General features: G+C 39.7%; 1 protein-coding gene across 6 annotated transcripts in view; it reads left to right on the top strand.

Annotated features, from left to right (window-relative positions):
* The window catches only part of LOC126417188 (ral GTPase-activating protein subunit beta), a 395,509-nt gene that overhangs the window by 251,328 nt on the left and 119,683 nt on the right, over positions 1–24,498 (top strand). For all 6 annotated transcript variants that reach the window (XM_050085090.1, XM_050085092.1, XM_050085093.1 and 3 more), the window contains one exon: positions 14,458–14,565. In XM_050085090.1, the coding sequence (XP_049941047.1) occupies positions 14,458–14,565 (108 nt within the window). The remainder of the gene's footprint in view (positions 1–14,457; positions 14,566–24,498) is intronic.

The raw sequence follows: 24,498 nt of genomic DNA on the forward strand, positions 1-24,498 counted from the left end.
AATAAGAAATATCATAGCTTTAGCAATCACTGCTTAACTTATATTTCCTTGGTTGTCATGGAAAATTGAATTGCTTCCTTCAGTGCAACTGCATTTTTGCACTTCCAGACACAAGGCAGATGGTAAATTTTGCAGAACTGGGCTGAAACAGAGTCTCCAGTATTTTTCCCTGTCAATTACACATATGCTATTATGGGTACAGATCCATTGCATGGAGACTACTCAGTTTTACATAGCAGATTGTTTGAATGGTCCCCAAAAAATGCAGTCATATTGAAAGTTTACTTGTTCCAGTGCAGCACAATCTTTGTGTAAAATTGTCGGTCATCTGGTGAGTAAGACATATTTTCTGGAACATTAATACACACATATAGAGTGACCGTTATTGAACTATATGAAATAAAATCATCAAAACTTCTGAACAGTTTGCATTAGGACATTCAAACTGCACAGTTGGCTGCGGGGCATGATGGGAATTCATATGCACAGTACGGTTTGATTTAGCGACGAAGCCCACTTTCAGCTGGATCGGTTCGTCAATAAGCAAAATTAGCAAATTTGGGAACTGAGAATCCTCATTTCGCAATTGAGAAGTCTCTTTGACCTCAATGGGTGACTGTGGTGTGGAATATCCAGTCACAGAGTAATTTGTGTGATATTCCTTGATGACATGGTGACTACTGAACGGTACATGAAGGTTTTGGAAGATGAATTCATTCCCATTATCCAAAGTGACCTTGATTTCGACAAGATGTGTTTAATTCAATACAGAGCTCAACCCCATCGAAGCAGGAGAGTGATGTCCTGGAGGAACATTTTGGGGACTACATTCTGGCTCCAGTGTACCCAGAGGCCACTGGCTGGGCCTCAATTGGCCGCCATATTCTCTGGATCTGAGCATGTGTGACTCTTTTTGTCGGGCTTTATTAAAAACAAGATGTACAGTAATAACCCCAAAACCATTGCTGAACTGAAAACAGCCATTTAGGCTGTCACAAACAGCATCGATATTCTGACACTTCAGTGTGTCATGCAGAATTTCGCTATTCGTCTGTGCCACAACATCATCAATGATGACAGGCATATGAAACATGTCATTACCTAACTCCAAATTTCTGTAGTGACTAATTTTTTTCCAAGAGCATAATCATTTAATATCAACATAAAAGAGCCCAGTCGAGTGCTCTATATTTGTGAAGAATTGCACAATTTTTTCTTTTTTCTCCGATCTCAGCATGACTCCTCATCAGCTTCAGCTGCCTGCTGAAAGATTGGAACATTGGAGAAAAAGAACAGCTTTTAAATTCTTACCAGAGAAAGCCTTTTGGACACGTTTTAATGCTTCACATTTTAAATTTCAATAGCGGAATTAGATTTCTGGGTCTGATCTATAATTTACATAGTTGCACATTTAAAAAAGTTAAAAATCAGATCTCAAAAGGCCTTAAGAAATGATCTTGTGAAGTTGACACATCTTGATTAGTATAATTCTACAAGGCATTTATTTAATCCTAACTTGAATGTGGTTGTGCAGTATATGGAACTGCATGATAAGCTTACTTAAAGATGTTTTACACTTAAAGATGTTTTACACTGTGATGTATTGTGAAACTTTGAACACTTGTGAGTGCCGTGATAAATTAGTATTGTTATTGTCAATTGTAGGCTTAAACTAAATTGTGCTCTTTTAAAATTTTTAAGGACAGTTAGCCTATGTGTTCAAATCAATCTTTCTCTAATTTCATTGTACAATTGTGTGAGAAATAGATTAGTTTCAGAATTTTTGGATGCTTACATAACTCTATATTCATAAGTTAGTGGTACGTGTGTTTTGCATGTGTAATTTAATTCATCACAAATCAGCATTTGTGGTTCACACTTCAGCCAAAGTATATATCACCCCTGAATTTCACTGTATATCAACACAAATATATGTGGGTTTTTGAGAATTTTTGGAAGCTACCATTGTCCTTTGTCTAATGTATGAGCAATTTGTAGCAAATCAGTGTTTGTGATCTAGTTACTGTAGCAGATTTTCTAACTAACATTTTGTTACGGCGTAAAGTCATGCACTGGCACGTCAGTCAAGAATGATAGAGAAGAGATGGCTGTGAGAAGAGGTCAGCCAATCGCACACTGACTGACCATCCCTCCAGGATGACAATGCGACAGCAGCAGCTCCTACTTGAAGAGGACATAAGGCCCATGCCAGATGGTGACGGCCCACTTTGATAGCACCATCAACGTTAACCACTTCGTTAGGGATCTCTATGTAGTTCAGACTTTTATTTGTCTATTCTGAAGAAGACTGATTATTTTGTATGTCGCCCTTTGCTTGTGACATATATAGCTAAGTTAAGTATTGTAATTGTCTTCTTGTAATAAAACTCGTTAATATGAGTTTTTTGATTGTTTGTCAAGCGAACCAAGTATGCGGGCTCTGTAGACACAACACATTTTTTGTTATACAGGGTGTCCCATTTATCTTGATCACCCTAAATAACTGTTTGTCCAGATGCAAATAACAAAATGTTTCAAGGAAATGTTTTGTAACTGTCAGGGGTACATTAATCATCATGATTGCCTTCGTTGTAGCTTTGTTTTTTTTTTTACAAAGATATCAATAACGGTATGATTTTTTAAATGACACCCTATATTTTATATTCAGTAATTCATTTCCTCTCCTAAAGACCTATTCAAAAATGTATAACAAGTGTACCATTCACTGATACACAACATTATTAATTACGTAACACAACATTGACTTTGAACCCAGGATCACAAACTCGCCCACTTGCTGGAGTTGTCAGAAAACAAATGAAAGCCAAGTAAAAACATAACAAAAAATTTACTTTGGCTCTTGTGTAACATTGCTCAGGAGCAGAACATTCAAAGGTGCTCAAAGTGGTGACCAATACACTGGTGCACTCGTTGAATGAAATAATTATATACTGCTTCCAGTGTTGCCTGCTGAAGAGAATTACAAGCAAGCATAACACATTTGTGCATGTTCTCTGGAGTTGTTGGAATATCGTGATAGATAATGTCTTCAATGCATGTTGTTATTATGTTGTTGTGGTCTTTAGTCCAGAGGCTGGTTTGATGCAGCTCTCCATGCTACTCTATGCTGTGCAAGCTTCATCATATCCCAGTACCTACTGCAACCTACATCCTTCTGAATCTGTTTAGTGTATTCATCTCTTGGGTCTCCCTCTACGATTTTTACCCTCCACGCTTCAATGCATACCCAACGAAAAAAGTCCAGAGGATTTAAATCAGGAGACCTAGCAGGCCAAGTAACTGTTCCTCCTCAACCGATCCATCTGGCAGGATGCCTTCGGTTCAGAACACGATGTGCATGCAAGGCATTATGTGCTGAACATCCACCGTGTTGATACCACATAAGCATTCTAGTTCTTAGTGGCACTTCATCCAGAAGAGGCGGAAGAATTCGTCTGAGGAAGTTGGCATACGCTGTGCCGTTTAGACTACCATTGATGAAATAAGGGCCAGTAATTGTAGTACCAAGCATCCCACACCAGAGGTTAACTCTCCATTGACACTGATGTTCCACCTGTCTAAGCCATAGTGAGTTGTCGCTGGACCAATAATGCATGTTCCTTGTATTTACCTGTCCTTTGTTTAAGACGGAACATTCATAGCTAAATAGAACATTGGAGAAGTAGTTCGGGTAGGCGAGGATTTTCTGATGTGCCCACTGACAGAACTGTACACGATCCTGTAAATCATTCCCATGTAACTCTTGATGTTGGTGTACATGGTAAGGATGGAACCAGTGACTTGTAAAAATATGATGTACATTGTTTTTAGGAATGCCAATCTTGTGTTCAAGCTGTCGTATGCTCACATGTGGATTCAGAGCAACGGAAGCGAGAACAGTAACTTTGGTAGCTTTGTCTGTCTGTGCGAGTGCTACAATGATTGTATTGTCGTAGGTTGAAACTTCCCGTTTCCTGAAGCGTTACAAGAAGATGAGAAAACATCAGTCGGGAAGGTGGGTTCTTGTCAGGATATCGCTCTCTGTACAGTTCTGCTGCCTGCGTAGCATTTCACGTACCTTCAACAACAATAAAAGAAATGTTATGTCAACTCAGTTTGTAGGAAGGACAGTCTTTACTGTGTGCCTACTCTACACAACAGTATTTAAAAGGACTAAAGTACTGTACTAAATGTACCCGTACATAAGAAAACTGTATTGCAGTTACTGTTCTGCTAACTTACACTCCCCATAGATGAGTAGCATTCCTCCCTCCTCTTCATTGGTGTACATTCTACTCACACAACTCTTCAACTGACAATGGTTGACAGAATGACGGGTGTGCAGTCTACTTATGTTTACATTTGTCCTCTGTTAATGTCAGCACATGGATGTGTTCCATTACCCCGAGTACCTGCACTATGTGCTGGGAGCGTCAACGTCAGTGTTGTGTTATGTAATTAACAACGAACGTTGTGTTTCAGTGAATGGTACACTGTGATACATTTTTGAATAGGTCTTTAGGAGAGGAAATGAATTACTGAATAAAAAATACCGGGTGCCATTTAAAATAGTCATACCACTCTTCATATCTTTGTAAAAAACAAAGCTACAACAAAGACAAGCATGCTGATTGATGTCCCCCTGATGGCTAAAGAAATATTTGCTTGAAACATTTTGTAATGTACATCTGGACAAACAGTTTGGTCAAGATAAATGGAACACCCTGTCTATAGTTATCCCTTAAGATGAGTAGCCATATATATTATCTGCATTTATTGTAAATTAACTTGATTGTTTGCTGACAACTATAATTAACAACAAAACATTTTAGAAAACTAGTAATTTTTACCACAGGTTTCTGTGTTGCCTTAATAGAAATCTCGTTTTGTGTCTCTGCTTCAATTCGTATAGTGAATTAGCAACTTCCTAGCTCTACAGATTAAAAGAGAATCAGCAGGTTTAATTTGTTCACTGCTTTGTAATGCATTGCACCAGCCAAAATGCAGCCCCCCCCCTCCGTGAATGCTGTTCTCAATCAGGAGTGAGTTGGTTGACTTTCGTAAGCAGCTGGAAATTGCCCTGTCTGCTATCAAACGATTGACAGCTGATACAAATTGGTGTGTTGGAAGAGCTCCCAATGGAAGAGCTCCCAAAAGCTGTACACCTGTGATGCATGTACCAGAGGTACCTTTGTCAGAGTGTATACGACCCGGGACCACTGAGAGATCCAGGAAAAAGCCCGGGAATTTTTTCATCCAGGAAAAATGCGGAAATTTTTTAGAATTCCGGGAATTTTTCAATGTTTTAGTTTTCAGTTGATTTTTTGTAACATTGACTGGTAAGAACCAATACTCCAACAAAGGATATTGCTGTATCTCACTACTGCAGAATAATACTGCAGCAATAAAACATGGAAAAACAAAAAAAACTAAGTTGTCAAAGAAATGCGCCGTATACAGCAACAAAACAAAGTGTTCACACAACCATCTGCCAACAGCAAAATGTGTCAATGGCTTTAGGAAGAGTATGCAATGCTTCTTACCAACAAACTGCTTCCGATGAGCGTGATGTCACAACTGTTTATATTAGATTTTGAGTAATTGCGAACGAGTGCTTGTGCAGTTGAGTTGTGTATGAGTAGTACCTTCTCCCACTTCTAGCTACAGAAGTGTGGCAGTTAGCTGTATAAGCAATAGCGGCAAGCAGCCAGATGCTACCTGGAAAAAATTTTACTGGCGTGCCTAAGTTGTCAGATTCATGCATGTGCAACAGGCCTGGATATAGGGGTCGGGGGGCAAACCGGGATATCTGCCCCGGGCGGCAATTTCTGTTAGGGGAGGGGAGGGGGGGAGGAAAGACCCTGTTTCACAAAGTGTCTAGCATCCAGCGTGCGTCGGTCTATTGATTATTCATATGATTTTGAATCGCATCCTTGTTGAATAACAGGTAACAAAGATTATGTATTATCTTCTCGGTGTAGCCAAGAAAATGAAATTTTGGCAGAAAATTTTTTGTCAGAATGCTACACTGTTAAGGGCCAGTTGTACAGTCCCCATCTAGCAGCCGCTAAAGTTCTATTCTGGGAGTAGCATGGAAAACACTTTGTATGAACACTTAATAACGCCTAACCAGAGAATAAACGCGGGATAACTAAACCAGTGATTGTGGCATGGTTAGTCAAGTTAACCAGAGGTTAAGTTTTAACCCTAGCAGGAATAGTTACGGAATTAGTAATGACAAGATTGTTTGTTAGAACAAGGAACATCGCCCGCTCTGCCTGTGAGTGGATATGTGGCCGCTCCTTCATCAAGGTCCGAGCAGGCACACGGGGGGAGGGGTTTATTAGTTATTGGGAGCTCCAATGTTAGGTGGGTGATGGAGCCCCTTAGGGAAATAGCGGAAAGGTCGGGGAAGAAGGCCAGTGTTCACTCTGTCTGCTTGCCGGGGGGTCTCATCCGAGATGTGGAAGAGGCCCTGCCGGCGGCGATACAGAGCACTGGGTGCACCTGACTGCAAATTGTTGCTCATGTCGGCACCAATGACTCCTGCTGTCTGGGTTCAGAGGTCATCCTCAGTTCGTATAGGTGGTTGGCGGAATTGGTGAAAGCAGAAAGCCTTGCTCGCGGGGTGGAATCAGAGCTAACTATTTGTAGTATCGTTCCCAGAACCGATTGCAGTCCTCTGGTTTGGAGCCGAGTGGAAGGCTTAAACCAGAGGCTCAGACGATTCTGCGGAGATCTGGGGTGCAAATTTCTCGACCTCTGCTATCGGGTGGAGAAATGTAGGGTCCCCCTGAATAGGTCAGGCGTGCACTACACGCCGGAAGCGGCTACAAGGGTAGCGGAGTACGTGTGGAGTGCACATGGGGGTTTTTTGGGTTAGAGAATTCCCTCCCTAGGCCCGACAAGACGCCTCCTGAGACGCGGCAAGGTAGGAGTAGGCAAAATGCTACAGGGAATAACAATATTAATGTGCTAATAGTAAACTGCAGGAGCGTTTATAAAAAGGTCCCAGAACTGCTCTCATTAATAAACGGCCACAATGCCCATATAGTACTAGGGACAGAAAGTTGGCTGAAACCAGACGTAACCAGTAATGAAATCCTAAACTCAGATTGGAATGTATACCGCAGAGATAGGCTGGACAGTGAAGGGACAGGCGTGTTTATAGTGATAAGAAGTGCAATAGTATCGAAGGAAATTGACGGAGATTCGAAATGTGAAATAATTCGGGTGAAGGTCATGGTTAAAGCAGGCTCAGACATGGTAATTGGATGTCTCTATAGGCCCCCTGGCTCAGCAGCTGTTGTGGCTGAGCACCTGAAGGATAATTTGGAAAATATTTTGAGTAGATTTCCCCACCTTGTTATAGTTCTGGGTGAAGATTTTAATTTGCCTGATATAGACTGGGAGACTCAAACGTTCATAACGGGTGGCAGGGACAAAGAATCCAGTGAAATTTTTTAAAGTGCTTTATCTGAAAACTACCTTGAGCAGTTAAGCAGAGAACCGACTCATGGCGATAACATATTAGACGTTGTGGTGACAAACAGACCTGAACTATTTGAAACGGTTAACGCAGAACAGGGAATCAGCGATCATAAAGCGGTTACTGCATCGATGATTTCAGCCGTAAATAGGAATATTAACAAAGGTAGGAAGATTTTTCTGTTTAGCAAAAGTGACAAAAAGCAGATTACAGAGTACCTGACGGCCCAACACAAAAGTTTTGTCTCAAGTACAGATAGTGTTGAGGATCAGTGGACAAAGTTCAAAACCATCGTACAATATGCGTTAGATGAGTATGTGCCAAGCAAGATCGTAAGAGATGGAAAAGAGTCACCGTGGTACAACAACCGAGTTAGAAAACTGCTGTGGAAGCAAAGGGAACTTAACAGCAAACATAAACATAGCCAAAGCCTTGCACACAAACAAAAATTACGCGAAGCGAAATGTAGTGTGAGGAGGGCTATGCGAGAGGCGTTCAATGAATTCGAAAGTAAAGTTCTGTGTACTGACTTGGCAGAAAATCCTAAGAAATTTTGGTCTTATGTCAAAGCAGTAGATGGATCAAAACAAAAGGTCCAGACACTCTGTGACCAAAATGGTACTGAAACAGAGGATGACAGACTAAATGCCGAAATACTAAATGTCTTTTTCCAAAGCTGTTTCACAAAGGAAGACTGCACTGTAGTTCCTTCTCTAGATTGTCGCACAGATGACAAAATCATAGATATCGAAATAGACGACCGAGGGATAGAAAAACCATTAAAATCGCTAAAAAGAGGAAAGGCCGCTGGACCTGATGGGATACCAGTTTGATTTTACACAGAGTACGCGAAGGAACTTGCCCCCCTTCTTGCAGCGGTGTACCGTAGATCTCTAGAAGAGCGTAGCGTTCCAAAGGATTGGAAAAGGGCACAGGTCATCCACGTTTTCAAGAAAGGACATCAAACAGATGTGCAGAACTATAGGCCTATATCTCTAACGTCGATCAGTTGTAGAATTTTGGAACACGTATTATGTTCGAGTATAATGACTTTTCTGGAGACTAGAAATCTACTCTGCAGGAATCAGCATTGGTTTCGAAAAAGACAGTCGTGTGAAACCCAGCTCACACTATTCGTCCACGAGACTCAGAAGGCCATAGACGCGGGTTCCCAGGTAGATGCCGTGTTTCTTGACTTCCGCAAGGCGTTTGATACAGTTCCCCACAGTCGTTTAATGAACAAAGTAAGAGCATATGGACTATCAGACCAATTGTGTTATTGGATTGAAGAGTTCCTAGATAACAGAACGCAGCATGTTATTCTCAATGGATTGAAGTCTTCCGAAGTAAGAGAGATTTAAGGTGTGCCGCATGGGAGTGTCGTAGGAGCGTTGCTATTCACAATATACATAAATGACCTTGTGGATAACATCGGAAGTTCACTGAGGCTTTTTGCGGATGATGCTGTAGTATATCGAGACGTTGTAACAATGGAAAATTGTACTGAAATGCAGGAGGATCTGCAACGAATTGACACATGGTACAGGGAATGGCAATTAAATCTCAATGTAGAGAAGTGCAATGTGCTGCGAATACATAGAAAGAAAGATCCCATATCGTTTAGTTACAATATAGCAGGTCAGCAACTGAAGCAGTTAATTCCATAAATTATCTGGGAGTAGGCATTAGGAGTGATTTAAAATGGAATGATCATATAAAGTTGATCGTCGGTAAAGCAAATGCCAGGCTGAGATTCATTGGAAGAATCCTAAGGAAATGCAATCCAAAAACAAAGGAAGTAGGTTACAGTACGCTTGTTCGCCCACTGCTTGAATACTGCTCAGCAGTGTGGGATCCGTACCAGATAGGGTTGATGGAAGAGAGAGAGAAGATCCAACGAAGAGGAGCGCGCTTCGTTACAGAATCATTTAGTAATCGCGAAAGCGTTACGGAGATGATAGATAAACTCCAGTGGAAGACTCTGCAGGAGAGACGCTCAGTAGCTCGGTATGGGCTTTTGTTAAAGATTCAAGAACATACCTTCGCCGAAGAGTCAAGCAGTATATTGCTCCCTCCTACGTATATCTCGCAAAGAGACCATGAGGATAAAATCAGAGAGATTAGAGCCCACACAGAAGCATACCGACAATCCTTCTTTCCACGAACAATACGAGACTGGAATAGAAGGGAGAACCGATAGAGGTACTCAAGGTACCCTCCGCCACACACCGTCAGGTGGCTTGCGGAGTATGGATGTAGATGTAGATGTAGAAGAAACAGGGACATCACACAAATTATGGAAGAATATGACGATTCCAAATTTATGTAAAAAATTTGTACTACTACTTTTCGATCTCATGCTTCAGAAGCTAGAGTGTACGAATGAGATGTGAAACTATTTCCTAAAATTAAACTTTTTTCTTGTAGTAGGCCTAATAGGCATTTGATATTGGTACTTCGTGATTATATTCTGTTGTATTATAAAAATGACCATAGTGCAGAGAGTGGCATCTTCCTCTAAATGTTTGGAAATGTAAAATTTTGCACTTCATAGAATGGAAAAAAAAAAAGTAGTATCCTATGCCTATAATATCAGTGAGTCATTGTTGGAGTTGGCTAACTCATACAAATACCTGGGTATAACACTTTGTAGGGATACTAAATGGAATTATCTCATAGGTTCAGTCATGGTTAAAGCAGATGGTAGACTTTGGTTTATTGGTAGAATATGGAGCAAGTGCAGTCAGTCAGTCTACAGAAGAGCTTGTTTACAAATCACTCGTGCAACCTATCGTATAATATTGCCCAACTGTGTGGGACCTGTACCAGATAGGACTAACAGGGGATATTGAACATATACAGAGAAGGACAGCATGAATGGTTACAGGTTTTTTTAACCCATGGGAGAGTATCGTAGAGATACTGAAGGAACTGAAATGTCAGATGGTTGAAGACAGACATAAACTGTCCCAACAAAGTTTATTAACAAAGTTTCAAGAAGCGGCTTTAAATGATTACTCCAGGGATATACTAAAACTCCCTATGTGTATTGCTCACACAGCGATCATGTGGATCAGATTAGAATAATTACTGCACGCACAGAAGCATTCAAATAATCATTCTTCCCATGCTCCATATGTGAATGGAACAGGAAGAAACCCTAATAACTGGTACAATGGGACGTACCCCCTGTCATGCACCTCGCGATAATTTGCGGAGTATAGATGTAGATGCAGTTGTAGATAAGGCATCCACTGTGGCTCTTTTTGCTGCTTAGTTGTTAACATACAGTAAAGTCACTGCTGAAGTTTACACACAACTATTTAGACGCTGGCAACATGCATCAAAACTGTTCCTGGTCAGAGTGCAAGAATGTCCTGTTGACTTTGGAATGATAAAGGTCAAGATTTTTATCTAGGACTGGAGTAGGTCATCATCTTCACTAAGTAACAGGCTCAAATCAGTTTTAGAAGTGACAAAATATAAGAATATTTTAAAATGCATTTTTAACTTTGTTTTAAATGAACAGAATGTTTCTACTATTTTATGTACTAAAACTATGTTCTTATCAGTAACCTCTAATCTTTAGAATCATGTAAAGGGATTAGACAGGGGTGGCTTCTGTCACTAGTTCTATGTAACACCTATGGAGAAAAATATGTTATAAGAAAAAGTCATCATACCTGGACAGGTGGGATCCAGATTGGAAGACAAAGAATCAGTAATTTAATATTCAGTGGTGACACCATGTTGTGCACAGTATCACAAGTGGAATTGAAAGAATTATTGAACAGAGTTAAGAGAGAAAATGGAAAACTTGGGTTGTCAGTGAATAAGGAAACAACCAAGATCATGATAATTGAGAGAGATGAATCACTGCCAGCTCCTGATGTACTGTCAGAATAAGAAGAAGTTGTGATCACTTTGGCTCCCTGAGCTCAGTGGTTCAGGAAGATGGTGGCTCTTCACAAGAAGTATGGTATAGAACTGCCCTGGGTAGGGATGCTGCATTGAAGCTGACAGTGATTTGGAAAGACTGAGCTCTAACCAGACTTACTAAATTGATAGTGCTGAAATCTTTGGTGTTTCCAGTTTTCCTTTATGGTGCTGAATGTGTTCAAAAAATGAAGGGAACCATAAGAGAATTAATGCTTTTGAGATGTGAACATACATGCAGTTGCTGAGAATATCATGGATGGACAAATAAACCAACAAATCAGTCCTTCAAGAACTCAGAGTGGAAAAGAGGTTCTCTAGTATTTGTTTCCAGAAAATCCTTTAGTTCTTTGGTCACAGTGTTCGACAACATGAAGATAACTTGGAAACATTCAAGACAAAGTTGAAGGGAATGGACTGCAGGGAAGACCACTGAGTTGATGGATGGACCAAATAAAGGAAAATACAAAGCAAACATGAGGTCAGCTAATCCGAGATGCAGAAGACCGGGAAAAATGGAGACATCCTTTTAAGAGGATTCTGTAATGGATCGCCAAGAGTGTTGATATTGGGATCAATGAGGCAGATAGCTTGGGTTCCACCATTATTTTTCCAACTGTGATTTTGAAATTCCATGGTTTAAATAGGGTATATGAAGTGAATCTTTAAGCCATCTATAGGGCGCTTGACCAGATTAGAAGTCACCCTGGTGATTAATTTATCATCTGGTAAATCTCTCTCTGTGATATGCACTTGCCCACTCAATCAGGAACTGAACTTAACAAAGACAGTGATTAAAAATATCCGTGACACCATTCTGAACCTCAAGATCCAAGAATAGGAAGGGCAGTTCTGTTGACTACCAGGGTATGCGGGAATTAGGGGCAGTGGTATTATAAATTTAGCAAAGTTGCCCACGTGGATAGTTCTGTGCATATTATTATCTTTATGATGAACAGAAAAAAATATGAGTCAGTGAGTAAAAGAATGATCTTGAGTAAAGAATAATTCATACAGCTGGTAGTAAAATTCAGTTCTTTAAGTTCTGACAGCTGTAGCAAGTCACTTCACTAAAATATTAGAACTTGAGTTACAAGCAACTAGCAGAGAGACAGCCTGTCATGCAATCGTGGTACAAGTCGTTCCAAATAAAATGATTCTCATTAGATTGAGAGTGGGCCAGCACCCTATGATACATGGCAGCATTGTTAAAGAAAAGGAACACCAGTATGTGAAGCTGGCAATAAAACACCATCTGTACCTCATACTTTTATGTGGTGTGTTCTATTTGATGATAATACCTTTGATTCTGTGCCCATATATATGATTATTCTGTAAAAATTGTCAGCTTTTCATATTAACATGAGCTGAAAGACTTTATTTTAATTCCAGGGATTTACAGAAGGAAAGTAACATAGCAGTAATTTACTCTACAGAAAGGCAGTGCCTATTTTTACTGTATACACTGCTGAGCCTTGTGTTTCATGATAGTATAGCCACTTTTGGCAATGTATAACTGTAAATTAGAAATACTTTCAGAAATAAAACCAAATAAATCAATACAGAGTCTGATATTTTGAGCAAGAGCACATCATACAAATCATATTTACTTCCTTTTGATCATGCGAAAGAATGTAACAATAGTAGCGTTCGTGAGATATGACATAATGGAAGTAAACCTTTATCAAGAATTATGTTTTGCAGCAGTTGATTAGTGGTTTTACATGTGAGATTCGTGAAAACAAAGGAGCAGTGTTCAATGCTGAAATAACCAGAACAATTAATGAAAAACCACTCTAGTTGCTGCTGAGAATTTTATTGAGTCCATTACGTGTTCCGGTCTTTATATTAGGTCATTTTAAGTGGTTCTAAAAACTACCATAAATATGGTAGATATATAAACATTTTATATAATAGGAGATGAGAAAACACAGCTTGCATATGTATAATGAAATTGCAAATAGAGTATAAAACTGATGTTATGCTGTAGAAAAACAACATTCAAATGATAAAAGTGAAGGCCAGCTGGATTTGAATGTTATGTGCCCAATGATATAATGAGAAACATAGGTATGTCAAGATTTTATGACTGTATAACTTGTTACATTATAAGTATTCTTTGAGTTTAAGAAGATTTATGTCTTGGCACATCTGAAAATTCCAAATTGCATGTTTTACAAATAAAAGACGAAAAAAGGATTAAAAATAGTTGCAGTGGGCGGGGCATCCAAATGTAGAATTATGTCCTCCAGTGTACAAAATTTGAACCACAGACAATTGCAGAAATCATTATCTTAGCTTGGACACATTGTGGACTGCCTACAGAGCATGTTTAAAAACTTCTAGGTACAGCTATGAATTAGTAGATTGACTTCAAAGGAATTTATCAATGCTGTGGTAGCAGATTTCCAGCTAACTGTTGCTTTTAAGTTTGCAGAATCAGCACATGAATTAACTAATAACCAGAATTTTATATTAACCATATTTTGCAGGAAACTGTGTGGTGTGTATGTGTGTGTGTGTGTGTGTGTGTGTGTGTGTGTGTGTGTGTGTGTGTGCGCGCGCGCGCCTGCGTATGTGTGCATGCCACTCAAACAATTACGTAAATAAAAAGGGCTTGTAAAGTTAGTTTCCTGCTGTGTAAATATGTGATAAAATGTGTCTTTGCAGTAATGATTCATATGTTGTGGACTAAAGGTCAGAGAAAAAAGATAAAAGATTATGTAATATAGAATATTTGCACTATATTTAGGGGAAAAACTGTTATAGTTTTTAGAAAAGATACAGTGGAAAACTGAAAAACAGTTCTGTGTCAAACATGGCTTTTAGTACTCCTCTCTGTTCCTTCAGAGCACAAGTAGACTACACACTCACATGTTTTACCGTTTTGTTTTCACATCCTCTAATTTTGTTCATTTTTCTTCCCTTAAAATGTTAAAATATTGGTTTCTCACTCTGAATGCTTTATTAGGTGCTGTAGCTCTTTTAAATGTTGGTCACCTAAAGTGATATCATTCTTTATGTTTCTCTAGGGTAAACCAGGTGAACCAGTCAAAATGAAAGATGAAAAGGAGCTAAAACCTGCTTCCATGAGAGTGAGAGATGCAGCTGAAGCTCTACTTACCATAATTCTTGAACAGGTACAGTTAACAATTTTGGGATATGTATAATAGAGTGGTTAGTACATATTATTATTAGTGGTTGCTATTTTCAGTAGTTTCTAAAATAGTTTGCAGTCCTGTTCCTCTTTTTCTTCAGCATTTTTCTTGTGTTGGCGAAGTCCACTGATGATGAACAATCCCCCATCCATTATTTGGCAATTATTTGACTTTAATTTTGCAGATGATTGCCTTTCCCTTTACTACAATTGTCAGTCACTATATTAGACCGAGCGAGGTGGCGCAGTGGTTAGCACACTGGACTCGCATTCGGGAGGACGACGGTTCAATCCCGTCTCCAGCCATCGTGATTTAGGTTTTCCGTGATTTCCCTAAATCGTTTCAGGCAAATGCCGGGATGGTTCCTTTGAAAGGGCACGGCCGATTTCCTTCCCAATCCTTCCCTAACCCTAGCTTGCGCTCCGTCTCTAATGACCTCGTTGTCGACGGGACGTTAAACACTAACCACCACCACCACCACCACCACCACCACTATATGAGAAAAAAAGTCTTTGGAACTACTTTTCTTTGAATCATGGAAACATTGTTTTGTGTGTCTAGATATTTAACTATTATTACACTCTGTTTCTAAGATAGATACAATGAATCAGTTTAGTGTTTGCCCAGATGGATTTGGGAAACTGCATTCAAGTTTTGAAATTTCCTGGCATATTGGGAAAACTTTGTGCTAGGCTAAGACTTGAACCCAGGAACTTATATTTCATAGACAATGCTTTTGAAGCTGTGAAAATTGATTATGAGTTGTGCCTAGATAGCTAAGTTTTAAACTTTCTGAAAATTCTGTAAATTTTTTAATCTATCTTTCAATACTATATAAATTAATAGTAGGCATCTGCAGCTGATTTGTGGAAGCCACTATGATACCTTAACTTATAATAATTTAAGAACTTGATTAAAAGATTGCAAAGTAGTAAGAACCATAAACTGTACAGGCCATTGAAATGAAAAAGATGTCCAAAAGCCAAATAGAGATTGTGTGTGCAGGATGGGGGAAGGATAGGTCTTTACGTGGACATCTGGGATAGTTGTGTTACTAAATAAGAACCACAGAGATCTGGTAGAAAGACTCGTTAACGTTTATATCATCTTAAAGGGATGTGGGTGGCACATCTATGGAATCCGTCATGCATTTGTATTGCCAAAGTTCCAGATTGAACAAAGGAGAGCAAAAGAGGGACATATTAGCAATTGGAAGCCAGCAGCCAAAAGAGTGAAATACCTCTGCCTCAGCCCTCAGGTACCCGCATCTGAGACTGCACGTGATTCTTTCCTGTACTTCTGTTGGTTGAGGATTGTGACCAACACTCTGTCAAGACAGCATATCTCACCATGAAACATGCTTAGCCCAGCAGTACATCCCAGGATGTTAGATAAGCTGTGAATGGTCTTCACAGAAACAAACTCAAAGTGTAAAAATAAATCCCTGAATAAAAAACTTAAGTAATTCATCCCTACTCCCCCCAAATAGATAGCCCCTGCGCAGTTCTTCCTTCTTCCACAGGAGTAAAGCATAAACTCTAAAAAATAATGAATTACTGATGGCCCCTTTGGATAAGCAGTGCTGTCAGAGTGCCTTACACACTAAGGGGGTGGTTGTTGTTACACAAGGATCAGTTGTGATGCGAGATGCAGTTTTACAATTTTCTTATTCATTCAGTGCCTTTACAGGGGCATCAGATTTTGCAGAGGGGTTTTACTTGATGATCTAGTCTTGCATAGGTGTTCTGGTTGACCAACAGTGACAGCAAAGAGTTGAGGTTAGCTACAGTCTAGGAGCAAGTCGGTCATGGTGGAGGAGGGAAGTGGTCATGTGCAGTGACAAGGCGGATGCATAGCTGCTGATAGTAGATGGCACTTGCCTAACTGCTCTCACCTCGTGAGCCAGACAGCACAGGGATCACAACACTCTGTTTGGTGTGCATTAGTGAAGATCAAAGGGAGTGGGATGGGGTGGGATGAGGGTGGGGGAGGGGTGGTTAAACAGTAAAAAGGGGTTTGATTTAGAAAAACAACTTGCCAAGTAATTAAATTTTGACAAGTACTCCAAAAGTAAGAAGGTGAAGCTTATAACTAGTACAATTTTATCTGATAGTAGGACACTTTTACAATGAAATGATGTAATATGGCTGAAGGCTCTATTTCATTTCCTGATTACTGCCTGTGCACTGTTTGGTATCCACGTGGACCATTGTTTTGTGGTGTATGCTATAATGGTCTTCCATTCACCTAAGAATCTTCACAATTCTGGATGTAATAACTAATGGAGGCTGAGAGAAAGAAACAATTATAAACATGCTGAATGCTGATACCAGATTTTAAAGAAGTTTGCGGAGTAGGCACATCAAATGTTATCTTTTGTGTTTTCTTAAATTTTAGTTACCAATTGAAATAATCAACAGCTACTATTGGTGTCTTCTAGGATACACATTCCATTCTAGTCATTTATGGCAAATACCAAATTACTCGAAGTACAAGAGCAGTAAGCTGGAAATTACGTCTTATGTCCTGTGCACAGTATTTCTAGAATAGGTGTCAGTAGCTCCACAAAGAGGACATCACTTTAATTCGCATGCACAGGTGCACCAGGTATGGGGCAGTGGATGGATTAAGAGTATAAAACTTCACCATTTACAATAGCCTGAAAACAATTTTTCACAAACAGTTACTTCCATGAAATTTAGGCAATCAAGGACAGTGTACAGAGTTCATGAATTTACTTCCTATTTTTATCGAAAATGCATTTGGTAGGTTGCTTGCTCTGACTTCATCTGAAGCAGAGTGAATGCCTGCGTTTGCCTAACACGGACAAATTGATATCTCAATTTGACATGTCATCTTTACTGCCTCTCTGGCCATATTTAAATGTGGGTGCAGCAGACTGACAAACAGAACATCTGCTATCAACCGCTCAAGGTAGAAGTGACAGCATCTAAATGGCCCCTTCTTGGATATGTAATTATTAATATCTCTGTTGTGTAACAATTTACCATCTTCAAACAACGGAAACTCCAGGTAGGAATATCAGCAATGTAGGACAAGAAGGAATGCTACTTACTGTAACAAAGACACGTCAAGTTGCAAACAGGCATGATTAAAAGACAGTTACAGAAAGCTTTTGGCCACAGTCTTCATCAGTAAAAGAGAGAGACACTCCATTTACACACACAAGTAAGCACACCTCACATGCACACGTCCACCAACTCCAGCATTTTAGATTGAGATGCTCGAGTTGGCAGTCGTGCATGCATGAGGTGTACTTGGTTGGTGTGTGTGTGTGTGTGTGTGTGTGTGTGTGTGTGTGTGCGTGCCTGTCTGAAACTTGGCGTTTCTTCTTTGTAGTAGGTAGCAATCTATCTTTTCTTACATTGTTGAATTTACAATCTTCATAATTTTTACATAATTAAAGTTAAGTTGCATTAGTTACTGAAAAAGTTTTAGCTCGACTGCATTTAAACATTGCCGGATAGAGTTTTTAGAATGGAACAGACAGTAGAACATGATCTCTGAACTACCTCTTTGACAGTCCTTGTATTGATTGTTATTTACACTAAATTCTTGAAACTTGGTACGGCTGTATTATTTAACTAGTGTAATAAAGTGCTGTAATTAGAACTTTCTGTGACAATTACAAACGATACTTAATCTATTATAAATAGGGACATTTTCATTCCAAATTTAATTTTTAGTAAATTGCTTGAAAACTAATAGAGGTAGCTTGATGGAGTCACATTAGTTAAAGTTTTTATATCAAATTGAGTCTACATACTAATGTTCATCTTTCTGAGTCCAATATTTAGCAACTTAAACTTTTCATAAAAACTCCAATCATGACCAAAATATTGAACTGATCAAGTTGAGAGTTGTAAATTTTGATTGTGACATACATTTGCACAGTCTGAATAACTTTTAGCTTTCTAGCTGCATTATTTAGTGCAACTTATTTTTTTTTCCTTAAAACAATATACACAAAACTTATTCATCTGATCATTGTGAGATTTCACGAAGTTGTTGTTAATATGCTGAAGAATGCACTGACAAAATCTGGAAAAGTAATTTTATTTCACTTTTAGATTATGACGCATTACTTTGTATTCTAGTTGCAGGCACATTATAGTGATGTGGTCCCAGTAGTAGTGAATTCGGTTAAATCCCAACACACCCACTTGCCCCTGTATCTCTTTAAATGATACAGCACATGTGTCACTACACAGGATATACAGTTTTAATGTCTTTAGAGGATGCACTCACAGACTCAGCATCATTGGGAACATGTGTGTTATCTGCCCCTAACTGTAGCCTTGGTTTACATAAGTAAAACTTACAACTAAATGTAGAAACGTAAGGGACGTTCCATGTCTTAGTTCCTTTAGTTGTAGTTGCCTGGTGGATGAGCCTTAGATAGAACTTCCTTAAGTGGTCTATGAAGTTGCTTACAGTAGCTTTTATGGTTGCAGCCTTTATAGTAGTAGCATTTACAATATAGGATCCATACAGTCTACTCCAAGCAGAACCAGAGCTAGAGGAGCGGAGAGGGAACTGGGTAGCACTACGGTCAACATATACCTTTGATGTTTCCAGTTATTGATATGCACAATACCATGATCCATACTGATCTGCCCTTCTCATGAGCAGCGAATTTATCAGCTCATCATAGCTGATGGTCGTCATGAGGTTGAGTGGCAGCAACCAGTTGCCATGAGAGTGTATCTCCACGAGTAGCTCCAGTAAACATAACAGAAATGTGTTTAGTCATACATTAAAATCATATTCCAGGAATGATGACAGCTTAGAAGTTAATGTGATGGTGTCACAGGTTGCTATTAAACAGTAAACTGCTTCTGGTCAGAGTAACACGATAAGTTTGAGGAACAAAAGTGTGATCATAACGGATCAGAGTAACAATTAACGGTACATATTATGTAAATTGAAGGTGGAGGTAGGAGAAGAGAAAAGAAAAGAAAGGAAAGCAGTATAGCGGAGCTGAACATGCAGTAAGATTACTAGTCGTGAATATGGTGCAAGAAAAATGAAACAACTTGTATACGGGATGACAATGAACTATGTACAATCCTACTAGGTACATTTACATGCAAGGTGGGAAGTGTTTGCAAAGCATATATCTACATGTGTTCTCTTAATAACAGCACTGGTATGGTGGTAACATTTTTTGGCATTTAGTGCCAAGGCAAACCACACTTCCTGCAGTAAAGTGACATGATAACTTGCTACAGGGTGTCATCCACTGCTATTGACTTCAGTCTGTCATGCAGTACGACAAGTTCCTGAATCATGGTGGCTCCGTACTGTGTTCTGTAGTACAGGTTATGCTTATGTGATCCAGTGTATGCAGAAGGGAAAACTTCACACAGAACCTAACATGGAAATTAGGACACTGCCTTGATTGTATTTATTTTTAACTGTTAGGTTCCTGGCTGCTAATAGATAACATTAGAACCCAGCAAATGTGAATAATTGAACAGTAAATGCCCCATCTCATCATACACTTGATCGTGCAGACAATGCACTGCATCGGGTGTAAGACAGCAGAATCCATCACAAATGAAATGTAACACCTGGAATGTTTATTTAGTCTCCTTGGAATTACCTCTATATCAAAGAGCACGATGTAGTATAAATACTCTGTTACACAGAAACTCTCGAAATTGTAATAGAAATGTCCTTCAGCATCTGTTACTTGTTAAACTCCATGGTAACAAGTAATTAGCAGCTCATTGAAAGACATCATCTCCATTCTCACCACCTCTGTAAATATAGTCAAATAACATAGCAACACGAACAAAAACATAAATACAGGCAGTCAATACATCGCAGGCGAACAGTGCAGCATAACAGAGCAAAACAAGACACTTGATGGTGTGGCATTTGCCCATTCCTGAGGAAAGAAAGGTGAGAAGCAAGAATCGGCAGCACAGTGCAGCAAAGTTACTAAACGCTTCATAGGAATGTAGAAGGCCAGTCACCAAATCACATAAATCACCCACAATGGAAGCAGTTAAAGGAGATTGTGGAAGTTACATATCCTAATGTGGGCTCTCTGACGATGCAACACCAGGGAAGATAACATAATGATAGAAGGTACCACAGCAAGTAAACAAAAGGAAAGGGCTGTTGTATCTAGCTGGAATATTCCCTGGATGCCACACACCTCTTGCCAGTTGAAGTTCATGAAGAAATAGTTGACAGAGAGAAATGACTGACAGAGGGGACAAAAGAATGCAACTAATTCCACAACCAATGTGCTTCGAAGTTCTTGGAATGCAAAGTGTACGTCATCCACGGAAGCAGTAGGAAGTTCTTTCTTTTGCGCATTTGCGTGGCAAGAGCACCCTGTTCCTTGGTAGCTCTGTGGCCATGGTTGGCTGGGATGGTGTGACTTACCTGTGGTAGGGTTTCAGTCTATTGAAATAACAATTACATAGCAGTCTGCCAGATGAATTTCTGCATTGACAGGCAAAGGGGGACATCAGTCATGTAAATTGGTAGGGTCCCTCGTAAGTTGGGGAGAAGTTCTTTAACTTTTTTTTAAAATTTCTGGATTCCACAACAAAACCCAATCACACTATTCATATGAGGGTAATTCTCCCAGGTCTTTTCTACTATATCAGTATATTCGATGTTTATGTATGTGTGTGCGTGCATCTTCAGTGTGACATTTGTACACTATGAAAATTCAGGGAGTGTATTAACACACAGTGCCGTGTTTAGTCTGAGTGTGACAGTACTGTAGATATATAGTTATACCGTATTTACTCAAAGCTAAGCCGCACTCGAATCTAAGCCGCACCTGAAAAAAGAGACTCGAAATCAAGGAAGAAAAATTTCCCGAATCTAAGCCGCACCTGAAATTTGAGACTCGAAATTCAAGGGGAGAGAAAAGTTTTAGGCCACACCTCCTAATCGAAACAAAGTTGGTCCATTGTAATATGAGACACAATTTAGATCGAATGAATGACGACACAGCTACAGCAGTTTGGTTCGAGTTGTAAGCTTAGCAGTTAAGCTTTACCTGGTAGCCATTGCTATGCGTCAGGCGCTCCGTCCGTATTTATATGGGTACGCTTCCTTTTTCACGTGCTTCATCTGGTTTGAATTTATTGCTTATTTTTCTTTGATCTGAAAGTGCCGTTCTCTTTGTTATAGGTGTTTATGTCACTGTAAGTTGAAAATGCATTATTGTACTGTGTCTTGCATTGTTTGTCGCATTTTGATAATGAGTGTTTATGACCTGTCGCCGCTGGCGGCATGTCTTGCTTTTGTGCGCGCTACCGCCGCTTCCAATTTAAAAAAAAAAAAAAAAAAAGAGAGAGAGAGAGAGAGAGAGAGAGAGAGAGAGAGAGAGAGAGAGAGAGAGAGAGAGAGGAATCGTCTCATTAACGAAACAATGGAAAGAGACTGCTATTTGTTGTTACTCACACTGCTGCTTTCTTTGATAATAATCAACAAGAACCAAATCCAAATGACAGACTGCATGTGATAGAGATGTTGTGAAGGAGAGTTTAGCGAAAATTTTTCTTTGTTTGAAAATCTTTGCAGGCACCTCTTTAGTACATTACATTCTGGACAGAAATTAGAGTCATCTTAGATTTAAAAATCTAGTCAGTTGTCGTGCTTCATTTCTGACTGTATCACTATTGGGCGTAAGAATAATACGAATATAAACATGCCATATGTATATTCTTCCGCGTTTGCTGTTGCCTCATTCTAGTTTCGTAGTTTATTAGGCAGGCAGAATTTAATTGAGATAGCAGCAAACACGAAAGAATACATGGCAAAATGTTTATATTCGTATTATTATGGTGAAGAGAATACTGCATGTGATTCACAATTCATAAAAGTTCCTATTAGCAACCATCTCTTGTCACAAGTAGGAAAAAAATTCAGAATGTAGAGTTGGCCATATTGACAAACATCCCAAAGAGTCTTGCCAGTCGGATTTTCGTAGCATATTGAAAGGCTGCTACATTCAAAGATGAACAATACGGAATTTGTATTTACTTCGTTGGATAATGTATGAAAATGCAGTGGTCGAAACTCGGGGCGGAGAAAAAATCTCGCCTCCAATCTTAATTGTTTTGGCGCCAGTGTTTATCTTTGTACCTGCAAAGCATGCCTCTGTAGTGCTACATATATTTGAGGGCAGAAGTTAATTGTGGTGGCACCTACCAACATTTTACAGAATTTCCGCTTACTTTGCAATCGATTCTAAGCTGCAGGCGGTTTTTTGGATTACAAAAACCGGAAAAAAAGTGCGGCTTAGATTCGAGTAAATACGGTATAGTCAAAAGAGGAACCGTCCTTCAGAGCTATAGCTCTTGCGCACACACACACACACACACACACACACACACACACACACACACACACTGCACAATTACAGATAACTACACTGACTGGGGTGAACTGTTGTGTTGGGGGAATGGATGGGGAGAGAGGAGGGGCATCGAGTGGTACGGAGGGTTGGAGAAGGGTTGATGGTGGCTGGAACGAAGAGATCACAGGTGCACGAAATAGGTATGTTACACGAATGAGCTCAGTGTGGAGTAGCAGGGATAGTTGCAAATGATGTGGAGGAGTAGATTGTGAAGGGAAGACAAGTCAGAGGAAAGAGAGAGAGTATAGAGAGGAGGATGTGGGCATAGAATGAGTGAAGTTGGGTTGGTTACGGGGACAGATGTGGAGGTGAGTGTGGTGTAGAGACTACCGGAGATTGAGATCAAGAAGATCGTGTGATTGAAGCGTGTGTTGAGGACAATTCCTGTCCATGTCATTCAGAGAAGCGGGTGTTGGGGGTGAGGATACATATGGCATGGGCTGTGAGGCAGCTATTGACTTTGAGCTTGTTGTGCTCAGAAGCATGTTCTGCCACTGGCTAATCAACTGTGCTCTTGCCTAGTCAGATTGTGGTCATTCATTGACAAATCATGTGAATTCAAGAATTCAGTTGAGTAATTGACAGCTTCCTGTTGATTCATTATGGTATCAATCGACTGGTACAGTGACACATCACCTGATATTTTGTTTTGAATGCTGAATTTGATGACATTGACAACAATGTTTATGGCTGCTAATGTGTGCACTGAGCCACTGATGAGGTTTGTAATCCTGTGTGATACTTTGGAAAACTGTATGCATCATTTTGTCTGTGTTCCTGTGATTTTACAAAAGTTGGTTGGAAATGTGAACATTGTGTGAGTTTATTGATTGCCATTTTCCCATTCCCAGTATCCAAAACTGTTTTTTGAAATGACCAGCACCTCATTGTAAACATTTTGTGTTAACTGAATGTACAGATTTTGATCCATAGCATGCAAACAATGTAGGATGTGAAACTTCCTGGCAGATTAAAACTGTGTGCCCGACCGAGACTCGAACTCGGGACCTTTGCCTTTCGCGGGCAAGTGCTCTACCATCTGAGCTACCGAAGCACGACTCACGCCCGGTACACACAGCTTTACTTCTGCCAGTATCTCGTCTCCTACCTTCCAAACTTTACAGAAGCTCTCCTGCGAGCGCACACTCCGCTGCAGAGTGAAAATCTCATTCTGGAAATGTAGGATGTCTTCATTCGTGCAGTCTTTGTACTATTCCCAAAGATCTTTTGGACTGGGTGGAAAGCATGTTTTCAATATCATTGCAAGTAACGTGTGTTTGCTTTTGGTAATCAGTATTTGATGCATCAGTGAGTGAAGTGTCCCAGTGTACCTCATTTTCAAGCAGATTTAATTCTTGGCCAAGCTTCAGACAAGTGGCACATACGTGACAGTCTACTGTGTTCAGTTCTTGGAGGGACATCAGTTTACCTACATAGGTCAACAGTAGTTACATGTAAAAATATTTTACATTGTGTGTGTGTAAATGCTGTACAGATGCCCT

The sequence above is a fragment of the Schistocerca serialis genome, chromosome 8 (assembly GCF_023864345.2).
Source record: "Schistocerca serialis cubense isolate TAMUIC-IGC-003099 chromosome 8, iqSchSeri2.2, whole genome shotgun sequence".
In the NCBI taxonomy this organism is placed as follows: Eukaryota; Metazoa; Arthropoda; class Insecta; order Orthoptera; family Acrididae; genus Schistocerca; species Schistocerca serialis.